The sequence below is a fragment of the Amphibalanus amphitrite genome, unplaced genomic scaffold (genome assembly GCF_019059575.1).
Source record: "Amphibalanus amphitrite isolate SeventyFive unplaced genomic scaffold, NRLGWU_Aamphi_draft 000280F_arrow, whole genome shotgun sequence".
Lineage (NCBI taxonomy): Eukaryota > Metazoa > Arthropoda > Thecostraca > Balanomorpha > Balanidae > Amphibalanus > Amphibalanus amphitrite.
This window is the reverse complement of record NW_024881775.1, coordinates 658,859-671,287: the sequence shown is the minus strand read 5'-3', so window position 1 is coordinate 671,287 and position 12,429 is coordinate 658,859. Positions and strand designations below refer to the sequence as shown.

Below are 12,429 nucleotides of genomic sequence, written 5' to 3'. Positions count from 1 at the left end.
GCGGAGCGCTGCTGCTGCGCTCCCCTCCCCTCTCATTATTCACCCCCCCCCCCCAGTCACCAGGCTCACCATCCCCACACATCACTTTTCTCCATCTCCCGCAACGAGCACTGTCCGTGGGAATAGCCGCAGTAGACACATCTGCGAGAAGACGATGCCGCCTACATCAGTACGAACCGTCGAGGCACAGCTGAGTCAACAAGCTACGTCAGGACCGCGGCCGGCGGCGGCGGCGAGCGAGCACGTTAAGGTACTCTGTCACTTGTCACGTACTCTGTCACTTGTCACGTACTCTGTCAGGTACCACAACAGCTGCACCGCGCTGAGTCACATGGTGGGAATGGCACAACCAGGAAGATCCTATGGCAAGCAAAAACGCAGTAGTTCCAGAGGTCTTCGCTATGGGCAGCCGTTAAACTCCCATTAAGACGCGCGCTTTTGGAGACAGCTACCGCAGGATGAACGATTCGAATCCCAACAAGTAACAGCTGGATCAGTAACACTGTCAACAGCTCGTGGACCCACGCCGAGGACAGATAACGGCTGGGAGCGCTGGATCAGCAAGATACGTCATCAGATCATGGAGCAGTGTAAAGGATGGATGCCGGCTGGAGCACACAGCCTCCTTTGTCGGGGTACAACAACCCAGGGTGAGTGACCCGGCAGAACGCCTTGAAGGTGACCTCCACAACAAGCCGCAAGCAATGACCTGTAGTTCCAGAGATCTCCGCAGAGGAAGAAGGCGCTGCGTTACGGCCACGCCCCGGTACGGTGGGCGGAGCAAGAGTGACGTCACAGGGGCGTTGGCGGCAGACGAAACGGAAGGAAACAAAAGTTTGAATAAAATGAAATTGAAAAATCAAAATTAAAACTCGAAAATCACAAACCTTTCGGGGATTGTTTTATGCCAGCGATTATTAAAATGATAAAGCACTCAACACGAAGACAATTCGACGGCCAAAAATTGCAGGCACAGAGGAGCAAGGTGACTAAACAGGACAGAGGGCGCCATCTTACGGCCCCACCCACCAGAAGAAGGCAGAGGAAGATGACGTCGCAAGGGCGTGGCAGTCACCCCTCCCCCCAACTATAAAAGGGTGCGCCACCCAACCAGAGGGAGAATCACAGTCGAGCAGCCGAGAGTCACAGTCCACAGCTGGAGCCGGAGACGCCATCTGGGAGCCGCCGTCAGTCCGGGGTCACCCACGAGAAGCCTCTTCAGTTCGAGTGATCAGAACCGAGGACAGCAGCCGACGCTTGTGACCACACTGAGAAGCGGAAGCGCAGAGAAACTCCAGAATGTGAGTGTTGTTGAAAAGTCTGCTCAATCCCAATCCTTGACACCCCCCCCCCCTCTGCCCGGTTGCCGTGCCGTGACGACTGCCAAACATTTTCGGTTGCCATAAAATGCACTCTCAATTGGAATTGGAAAACTTAAATTACTTTGAACTTATTGGTCCAGACACCCTAGTAGCATATTAGGATCTGAATTTCGAAGTCATGTCAGAGTCGCCAGCAATACGTTATTGCCAGTTGGAGCCGGTATGTTTCGCGATTAGACCGAGAGCGAGATGCTAAAATTTGAATAAGCAGCTCAGTTGTCACGAACGTTGAAATTGATGACAGGATGCGTGTCAGCATTGAATAATGAATATGTCTTTGTGGTTGGCCAAGCTGGTTCGTTCGATTTATTATCGGCGGTAGTCAGGTGCGATTGAGATTTGAGGTTGGGAAGTTTGTGAAATTAAGGGTTTAGATTCGTGCTGTACTCACTAAAATTTGCATTGCGAAATCATTGGTAATATTGCTGTAGGAATTAATTGCGAAGTCGAAATCAATTATAGAACAGGTAAATACGGTTGAAAAGGAATGTAATGTTTTAAGGTGGCGACTGATTCATGCGATCGATCTATGAATATGGCTATGAGTTATGATTTTCGACAGATACGAATGCTTGAGCTTACGGCGGAATTTCTTCTGTTACTTAGGTGCAGAGTTGTGAGCAGTGGTTTGAGGTTGACGGTTTGACACTTTGCGACTTTAGATGGTAACTTTGCGTTATTAAAATTGCGAAATGTCGAGTAACAGGTAGATGTAGAATTGTTTGTGGTTAGAACTAATATGCGACTAACATAGGTACCGATCGTTGTGCTTTTGTAGAATAAATAATAGAAAGGACCGTCTTTGTTGGGGAACGATTAACTGGGACAGGAATTTAATTAAAAAAAAAAACTTACGTGAAATGGAGCTGATGAGATGTCGAACGGGGAGATATTGCAGCGATATTTTACCAGATTCACACTCACTGACACATCCGGTAAAGCTACCCGGCCAGAAGAGACAACCCGCACGAGCACTGTACCGCGAGTGGTGACGCGCCCATAGCGGCGTGACTGACTGACGGTGTCGACGCGGCGCCGGCCGGTGGCCGTGGTAATCGTCGTTCCCGACGCGGGCGTTGAGCCGCCAGAGGGCGCGAGAAGCGGTCACAACAGTAGGGCAGTGGGCTAACCGTAATTGGGGCGCGTGCGGTATAGGTGAAGTCATTGTATAGGAGCGTGGTTAGTTGTGGAAAGTTGCAACGGGATAAGAACGTAAACAGTTAATGCATAATTTTAAATATGACATGCTATATGATATCTAGGACTGCAGTTCGTTTGATGTGCATTGGTTACTGCTAATAGGATGATTTAAATTAGATTTCTATGAAAGGCTAGGGAACCCTTATGACAATATTCTGGCACTCTATAAAGATAATTTGTATAGGTAACTAGTAGCCCATCAGAAGCTATCGAACGAGTTTCAAGGAGTCATTTCCGTTTGAGCATTCAGTAATCCACTATGATACGGTGGATCACAACCAGACGACAGATCGGTGCGTACTTATTGGTTCAAGATCATCTGATTAAATCAAGAGCGGTTCGAGGTCTGCTAGGATTGTATACGAGAACTGATAATTAGGCACACGCGTGCAGCAGAAATTAGGACTTGAGATTACGATTTGGTTTGGATAAATAATGCGTTTTTGTTCTTCGCGTTCTTGCGAGTTAGCGCCAATAATTACTCCACCAATATTGGCACAGGGCATTTTGAGGCACAGACGGCTTGTTTGCCCGCCTCCTATGGCGTAACGTTTACCAGCATGACTGTATGAGACACAGATGCACTTCTCTAAACCCAAGTCCAGACCGGAATAATAAGAGGGACACACCGTCACGTACGCAGGGCATATGCACGTTTTCCGCCAGAGTGTACCGGCCACTGTTAATTTTCCCGCTTAGGTAACACTGGGTGAGAAGGCAGTGAGAGGTTTCTACGGCAGGGGGAAGGGGAAGATTGGCACAGTGCAGTGGAGAGTAAGTTATGCCAAAGGCAAGAAGCCGAGGGTCAGGGGTGAGTCACCCAAAGGGCGGATAAGTCGAGCCGTAGTGTCCCGGATAAGTCCTCATACGTATTTCGTAAAGGTACTTTGATCGGTACTGGACAGCCTCAGGGGAGGGAAGAATGTACTCCAGGACACGTAAGGCCTTGAAGAGTAAATCCCATGGTTTACGGATAGTTCCAGGATATGAACTGTGGTCCCTGGGTCGTGAACGGGAATGTTACACGCGGATCGGAAGAGGGCATAGGTAATCTCTCCCGGTAGAGAGATAAGTCGGATATAAATCGTGTATGTGTGTACCATAAGTCTATCGGACGTGTAGTGAATCCCATAAAATAGAAGGGTGGATATTTGTGCATAATGATTCTGGACGGCCCTGCGATAAGTATCTTTGTCGCCGGTTAGCGGAGCATGCATATGGATTTCGGAAAGAGACATTTATCTCGCCGGGGAGATCGTCGTCAGCCAGACACCTAACACTATCGGAGGGAATTTCGGGGGCTGCTAAATCGATTGGGGTGAGTGAATGGAGGGCAATTGCTTTGTGTGGATGAGCGTAAGAATGATGAAGGATAAATCTTAGGATAAGGCCGATAGGAGTTAAGCAGAACTCAGGTTGGGCAGTCCAGCTAATGATTCTCGAGGGCAACTTAAAACTAGCAACGCTAATACGAATTAAGTGGGCAATTTTCTTAATGGGGAGGCCAGTGATATAGGAATGGGTGACTGGACGAATGATCACATTCAATTAATCAATGTAATTACCACCCATAAGTTTGGCAGTGGTCATCGGGACTTCGAATGCCCTGTCCTTCACCTGCCCAACTGTGCCGCAAACCCAGCTGATCGGATCCCTCTATCCCTAATCCGAGCAGTGAAGAAGCATCTCGTGCATCATGGTCTATACAATGAACAGAATCATCAAGCCTCTAAATTAAAAAGCATCTTCCATCAGATGTATTTGTATGCAAGGTGGATCTATATCTACATCTATCTCTGGATATCTACATCTTCATCTCAAGATCTCTATCTGTATCTAGATCCCTATCAGGTGGATCTACATCTCTTTCAGGATCTCATCTCCCTCTCGGGATCTCTTCAACGACTCTCAAGCTTCCCTGTATCACAAGCTCTACTATCGAATTCATTACAGCAGCAAATCGTTCTCTCTGTTCTTCTACAACTAGCTGGACGACATGGGATCGCTGTGTGAAGATGAAGTACTCTATTCTTTCTTTTCTCCCCTTTAATCCCTTGCTACAATAGCACTGTAAAAGAGCCACCAACTCCGTCCGGTAGTTATGTAGATGTAGACGGCTTTAGTTTTCAGCAGCTGCACTAAGGGCCACCGAGGTGAGCCTTGGCACCATCCGTTTGAACGTTCAGAACCTGTCCAATGATTGCAGCTAGCGGCAGCCGCATAAGCTCCAACAGACGGTTCATTTTACATACCCGTAGGGTTCATTTGTTAGCAATCAGTGGTTACTTTGAAAACATGAGTCACGGTTATGAATGCTGTGGAAACTTTCGTGGAATTTTCATCTTAGCAAGAGCAATTTGGCAGGAAAACGCATTAACCTGACCGAACTTACAGGTTTTCTTCCGGCGGTGGCCTCCAGCGAGACAGCTCACTTTCAAGACGCTGTGATCACAGGTAGTTAAGCAGAAAGAAGCAATAACGACTGACAACAGACTACTTAGCAAAAACAAATATTAGCCGCATCTCTAAAGCAAGTTGATAGTGTGACACCGGCGATCAAGACGACTCGACTTATGCTCAAGTGCGCGTAACGCTTCAATGGATCACAAATAATTTCCAGCTTCATGTGATCATTCGTCGCTCCGAGCTACCACCGTGCTCGCGCAGGGGGGTGCTGTTGCGCTGATCTGCCGGCGGGAGCTGCGCCTCGGACAGCGGCAGGTGGCCTGTTTTTATCCCAGGTCACCGGAGCGAGCCGCGACTGAGCGCGCCAGCTGCTCAGGTGATGAGTCTGTCACCGCGGTCATCAGCGACAGGTCGACAAATGAGAGTCCGACACCGGGGCGCCAGCCCGAGACACAGCCATCGCACACATGACCCGACAACGCCGTCACGACTGTAGCCGACAGGGTCGAGTCGGCTGTATCTGAAATAACCTCGACTGTATCCGACGTGACCATGTTTGTACCCGACATGACCACAGCTGTATATGACATGACTAAAGCTGTATCTAACATGGTTGCTATGACTGTATCCGACCTAACCGTGCAGCAACATCAGTCAGCACGTCCCTACACAGGCCCAAAAGCATTCTAAGTTGCACTTAACAAAACATCTCTTCTCAAACAAACAGCCAAAGTACACAGAAACCGATAAGAAAAACAAACCCACCTGCAAAAGCCAAGTGCAGAATGAAGAAGTTGGTCCTCGACTTTCGGGCCTTGGATGTAACGAGAGCCAAAACCACAGCGGAGTTTCCCAGCATGATCATGATGAAGAGAATCCACAGGAACGTCAACGTCTCAGTCTGTCGGCAGAACAAGTATAGCAGACGGTCAACGACATGCATATGGAACGAACGACAGGAACGTGAAATGAAGAGGTCTGGAGATCCAAGCTGAATAAAGTTATTATGCTAGAAGTCGATTCCGCCAGCTTAGAATGAAAGCAATACAAATCAATTTCAAATGGCCCGGTCATTTCTTTCAGCGACTCTCTATTATGTTGTGGAAGCTTAAACGGCTCATTTTCGTAAGGTTCTTGACAGTTGGCGCCGTCTTATTTCTGCAGCTGAGCTCATCACGAACTCCTACATTTGAGCAAGCTAAATTGTTTCCTCCTGCGCCTAAACAGATGCATAAATATGATGCAGAGGTTATCAACTAACAAAGGATGAGAACTGAACAATTGATTTGTCGATCATGGTGAACTTAGGGCAACCAATAATGAACAAAAGTGGAAAAGGAAAAAAGTTGTAAATCATTTCACCTAAATATTGCTGGCAAGAACCCAGATTAGAGGAGGTAAGTATTAGATGAGAGGATAGAAAAGCTTGTCCGAGTTTGATTTCACAGAGCTACCAACCATGACAAACTGCTTGGCGCTACCTATTTCACGGGGTGGTATGTCGGTTAACTACTCGAGGGCAGCGCTTTTCGAGGAGCGCTGCGGCCCGAAAGTTGGGACTTTGAATTGTGAAAAAAACACCCGCCCGCCGGAAAACGCAAACATCGCAAAACGCGCAAAACGCACCCGCGAAACGCCAACGCAAACGTCGCAAAAAAAAACTAACAAACGCCCACCCGTAATCTGTCGGTTTAACTACATGCAGCCGACCGATGGGGTTGGCGACGCGTGCCTTTTGTGACAAATATAGACGACTCGATTTCTGGCAGCAGCCACTCACAACGGAGCTTCTCATTTTGATAAAATGTCTCGTCACTTCTTGGAGCTCGGATCGTGTGGCCGTGGCATGCAATAGTTATATGATCGGCATCCCGGTCTTATACAAAGGTGCTCTGGGCAGTTGAAGGGGAGGAGAAAAAAATACACAGTCGCATCGTGCATAATCTGCACATCGACCAATTCAAGACTTCCAAGAAACTTTTGTATAAAAAAACATTCGACGTCTGGTGTGATGAAAGTTGAGTGTTCTTGTCAGTCTTGTCATTTACAAAGATTTCCTTATTACGTCTCCCAACGTGGTAGAAATTGATAAGCATTAGCCGTTTTCACGACGGGTTATCTGGCGAAGGCACCAAATTTGAAATACAAAACAAATCTTTTTTACAGTAAAGATCTTCATATCATGAAGTTATTTCAATGTTTTAATCGGAAATGAATAATGTCTGATAATTTGACAACTACGGTTTATAAGCAACAGTGCAAACCAAGCTCAAAACTTCTATTGGGGCCATGAGAAATTTGATATATGGTGGTATTTTACGCACCAGATTTAAGCACTTCATTGACACGCGAGGGAGCATGATGTCATCCCTAAGCCTGACCATGACACAAATGTTACTTTCATTATTGCTGCGAAAAAATCAAGAAGATATTTGGGTAAGGTTTTCTTTTTTCTTAAATAAATTAAATTACCATCTAGCTTACACAACGTGCGTAGCTAAATCTATTCAGTAGCCTACATCTGATCCCACGTACTGATCTTGAGCACGGAATATATAGTCCACGACAGTCGTAGACTATATATTCCGTGTCTTGAGTAAGCGCGTAAAATGTCTCGACCTATTCTGATAGTTTCGACATCATATGGCTGCTAGGAAAACTACACCGTCCGAGTGACGCAACGTGCTTGTTCCAATTTATGGCGCTGCTTATTCACGGCCACACTGAGTCTGTTGCTACCAAAACTCCTAGCAAGATGAATATGCAGTCTCCACAGCGCCTCAGTAACCGCTGAGGCTGGAGCGCAACAATTGTTGGTCACGAGTCACGCATGTGTACAACTTTAATCACTCTCAGGGAATGAAGATGATCAATTTAGCCGATGACGTCAGAACCCTAAAGAACGCCGGCCGACGACTCTGAGCAGGGCTGAAACGAAGACAAAGCGGTGCAGTTATGGCGCTTCCCGACGGACTAAGTAAAATACACCACCGCGTCACTATGGTGCTATAGAACCTGATTCGAAGCAAAGTGGGAATCCGGGTCTATTGTTCATTGGTTGAGTCTCCTAAAGAGAGGACGGAGAATGAGAAGACCAAAACTGAGGGCATCAAAGAACGTGCCGGTTGAAGTTCTTGTGAATGTCAAACTGCAAGCTTGAAAATGGTGGAACAGTGGCTGTTGTGTGATATTTCAATAAAGCACTTGCAGGATAGGTGTTAAGGCTACTGTAAAGAAAGCGAACAATTGTCAATTATAGCGGGGAAACATGAGCATCTGAAACTTTATCACATCGTCAAAATAGTTAACGAATTTACGCAAGAGCACTGATTCATTCATTTCTATCAACCTGTGTACTTCTGGCGCCCCTGGATTTCTACCTGCTCTATTACTCAGCTCCTGGGCCACGTGGTGACAAGCGATAAGTGGTGTTAGAAAGGTCGTCAAGAGCTGTAAGTATTCTGATTCAATATAATCCGACATAAAGGTCTTAACATCAACAGCATCATACCATCCCTTCTATAGGTAAAGCCAAGCATGCATGGGTTATAAATCCTGTTGAACGTACGACTCAATTCATTCAGACAGTATCTAGGGTAGAATCGTACCCTCAGAGTTCCTAATTCGGTGCAATGTCATGGCATTATCAGCTAATTAATGAAATATGCATCGGCGACTAAGCCGATTTGTTTGGCATTTAGCAACAAACAGAAGGTTGGCATCGCAGCTGCATCATAATTGCCATCTGGCACGATATATGCTAATTTTAAACACACAAATCGATTTGACGTTGCCTAACTAGGTGTGCTTATGATCCTACGATTCACAAAAGTTGTCTTTGGGCTATGGAGCAATGTCTCAATATTTTTTCCTACCCTATCGTCCCATATCTCCATCATCCCGACTTGAAAAAGTGGGAGGCAACTGTTCTCGAACAATGCATAGATGAGGAAAGGATTTGTTGTGATCCATGAGTGCATTCCCGCATTGTCCATGTCATGCGGCACAGTATCATTCTAGGCGCACGCTGCTAGCGCCATCTATGATCAGGAATAGGTACAAGTAAATCCTGCTATGTTGAAGAGCTTATTGAGCCTTGGTGCCCTAGCTGAGAGGATACCTCGTTCATGCATGAACGGATCTCTCTCTCTCTCTCTCTCTCTCTCTCTCTCTCTCTCTCTCTCTCTCTCTCTCTCTCTCTCTCTCTCTCTCTCTCTCTCTCTCTCTCTCTCTCTCTCTCTCTCTCTCTCTCTCTCTCTCTCTCTCTCTCTCTCTCTCTCTCTCTCTCTCTCTCTCTCTCTCTCTCTCTCTCTCTCTCTCTCTCTCTCTCTCTCTCTCTCTCTCTCTCTCTCTCTCTCTCTCTCTCTCTCTCTCTCTCTCTCTCTCTCTCTCTCTCTCTCTCTTACCAGTTATCGCGTAGCATGTGCGATTATTATGAAAAAAGACATTGTTCAGTGCTCAGGTACTGGCTAAAAGTCATGCAGAGACAAACGCTCGATTGGAGAGGAATTATATGGATAGGAGCAGACTGCAGCCAAACTGACTACTACAAATGAAGGACACCAGACACGTATAGAAGCTTTTATCACTGCATAATGACGACGATATAATTAAACAGCACGGTAGGGTCATTACTTGAAGAACCTTTCCCCAATACACAAGCTAGATATACCAATAGATATGTGCATTTTCAATAAGGGCTGGTGTGGGAGCTGGAAACAGCGCATCTTCAAGAAAATCGCCAGAGCATGAACTGTGACGAAAAACGTTGCTGCCAGAGCGTGCGGAAAATCAGTTCGGTGCAGTTTCTAGCATTGGCAAATAAATCACAAACATTCGGTCATTAGCACATCTAGGCCATTACTATGACGTTGAAGTAAAATATCACGCTTTGATCCACACACATGATTATAGTTCAATATGGTGACGTTTAAGGATTATATTGGGCGGCTAACACGTAAATTCACAACTATGTTACCGACCTTACTCGAGGTTGTCACGGGCCTGTAAATTTTGTTAAGCAGATCCATTAAGCTTGTCAGTGTGCCGGAGTGCACAGACCTTGGCGTGTTCAGAACAGTCACACAGTCTGCGTGAGTCTAGACATAAATTGGTTGAGACTAAATTTGCGAAATAAGGCGATCAAAATTCTTGAAGTAACGCTGTAAAATGATTATCTCTTTTCAGCAGAACTTTTTGCTAGCTTTTTTAGAACATTAACTGAGAGTGGTGAAAAAAAAATACAACGAAGCACAGCGCAGGAACATAGCGGTGTCTTACATCGGGCACACATTTTCCTTTTCATTAAGAGCTATTTTTGTTTATCCTTGTGTCATTTGTTCTTACAGAAGTTAATTAACCGATCCTGATACTGTCGACATGGGGCCTGTATCAGACATCCAGAAATTACGTCGCACGCCACATCAAGCACATTCGACCGGCGGCGACGGGCGCGCAGGGGTGGACGCGGCGGCAGGCGCGGCGGCCGGCCCAAACATGACGGCTACTGGACGCCAGGCCCGGCCGCAGCAGCCCAGCAGGCCGCCGCCAGCAGAGTAGCAGGGTGGCAAACCCTGCTAGCTGCGCCTTATGGACTAGGCTGCCAGCCTTTGGTGTCATGGTAAGTTCGTTCAACCTGCATTTCACAGAGAGGCAAAGTGAATCTGATGTCTCATCAGAATTACAAAGAAATCAATTCTTGGAGCAGGTTGAACTATGGCCGCCCACACCCTCTACATCAGTGTCCCAGTGCTCCCCGCCCCCGCCCCCGCCGTCACTGTCGGCGTCGACGGCGGCCGGTGGTCGTTGAGTCGGCCATCGGCACCCACTTAGCGGCGCAGTACGACGGACAGCTATCGAACTGGCGATCGGCGCGGCGCCGCGCTCGCCGCGGGGGCTCCCTGGGACACCACCGGCGCCGGCGCCGCTCCACCGGCGACAGCCCCGAGGGCCTCACTTCAGGCGACACGGCGACAGGCGACAGTTTGGGCGGCCACTCACTTAGCGCCCACATTACGTCCGGTGACTGTTGGTGGCTCCTGCACCCGTCTGCGTCTCCGCAGGGACGCGCCGTGGCCCGTTTTTATCGCTGACAATTTGCCGCTGCTGTTGACGTCGTTAGCTGCATTGTTTTTGGTCCGGTCCGGCAGCACGAGGAGAAAATTAGAGGATGTCACCATTTGGAGAGCGTGCTTGAAGCCCAGATGGACGTTCCGGATGTGCCCCATGTGCGGAATTTCAACCACAGCTTCAGTCTCTACTATTCTACCAGCGCTGCTCGGACCGGAAGCAATCGCTAAGTCACTTGGTGTCGTGAACAGAGTGCCGAGCTCTTGGTGAATTTAGGCCGTAAACCTAAAGCTCTGGCTCCCCATCTCCAATATTATTCGCAAACTTGACACAGCCGCTGTTACCCCTGGCGCTTATATACTCTGATAGGGACTTTGTGACTTATTTATTCATTTTATCTACTACTGACTTCACCTATTAGTGGGATGCTCCCTGTTTGTGATTATGTGAATAAATAAATAAATAAACCCTCACTGAAGGGAAGCACATTTCAGCAGCCACCTTATTAACTACTCGGACTAAATAAAAACTGCATCCCCACACTGACTGAGAGGTGCGGCTCGCGCCCGACGCTACCCGGGCAACGCCGGCTGGTCGTCAGTCGCGCGCCGCTCGGCGTCGTTTCTGAGCCGGCCGACATTTGCATTCCGGCACCGATTACAATGTCGGCGCACCGGTGACGGATCGGCGGAAATCGAGCGGCACTGCCGAACGCCGTAATGGCTGCTGCGGGACCTCCGAGCCACGACGGACTCAGAGCCGGCATCAGCTATGGGCCAGACAAGAGATGACAACAGCTGGGAGCGGACACCAGTCATGAATGGACACAAGGACTTGGCTTAGACACTCGGACTGGCCCGAAGGAGACACTAACTCAGAGGAGCACCGGTTCAAAACGGACACCCTGTCTGCCTCAAAGAGAGGACCCATTGGCTATCTTTAGAGCAGCCCTAACCCAAGAGCGGACACTGAATCCAAATGGACGTAAGCTCTAGCCTCCGGGCGGACATTTTGACACGCTGGGATCGGACACAGAAAGTCTGTCCCGTCCCTCAGGACAGACACTGGCTCCCAGAGGACATCAGTTCAGAGCCGATACCAGCGGACATCCGGCTGATCATCGCGGGACGTCCGTCTCAGCGACGTGATTTGTCTGCTTTCAAACCGAGAAGTCGTGCGTCCTCATGTGTACCACGAATCGCATGAGATTACTGGATACAAGTTCCACTGAATGGCGTCGCAGACAGCTACTTTATTAAACAAAGGCTGAAAACAAATATCACGCTCATCCATCGTTCACAGAACTCCCAGTTAGCCAGCCAATCACTGTCAGTAGCGGCAGCTCGTCACATTTGCAGCCGACGGATTCAAA

At 48.0% G+C, this 12,429-nt stretch overlaps 1 protein-coding gene across 2 annotated transcripts in view; it reads right to left on the bottom strand.

Annotated features, from left to right (window-relative positions):
- The window catches only part of LOC122387293 (cardioacceleratory peptide receptor-like), a 125,692-nt gene that overhangs the window by 47,136 nt on the left and 66,127 nt on the right, over positions 1–12,429 (bottom strand). For both annotated transcript variants that reach the window (XM_043377393.1, XM_043377392.1), the window contains one exon: positions 5,754–5,889. In XM_043377393.1, coding sequence (XP_043233328.1) covers positions 5,754–5,889 — 136 coding nt within the window. The remainder of the gene's footprint in view (positions 1–5,753; positions 5,890–12,429) is intronic.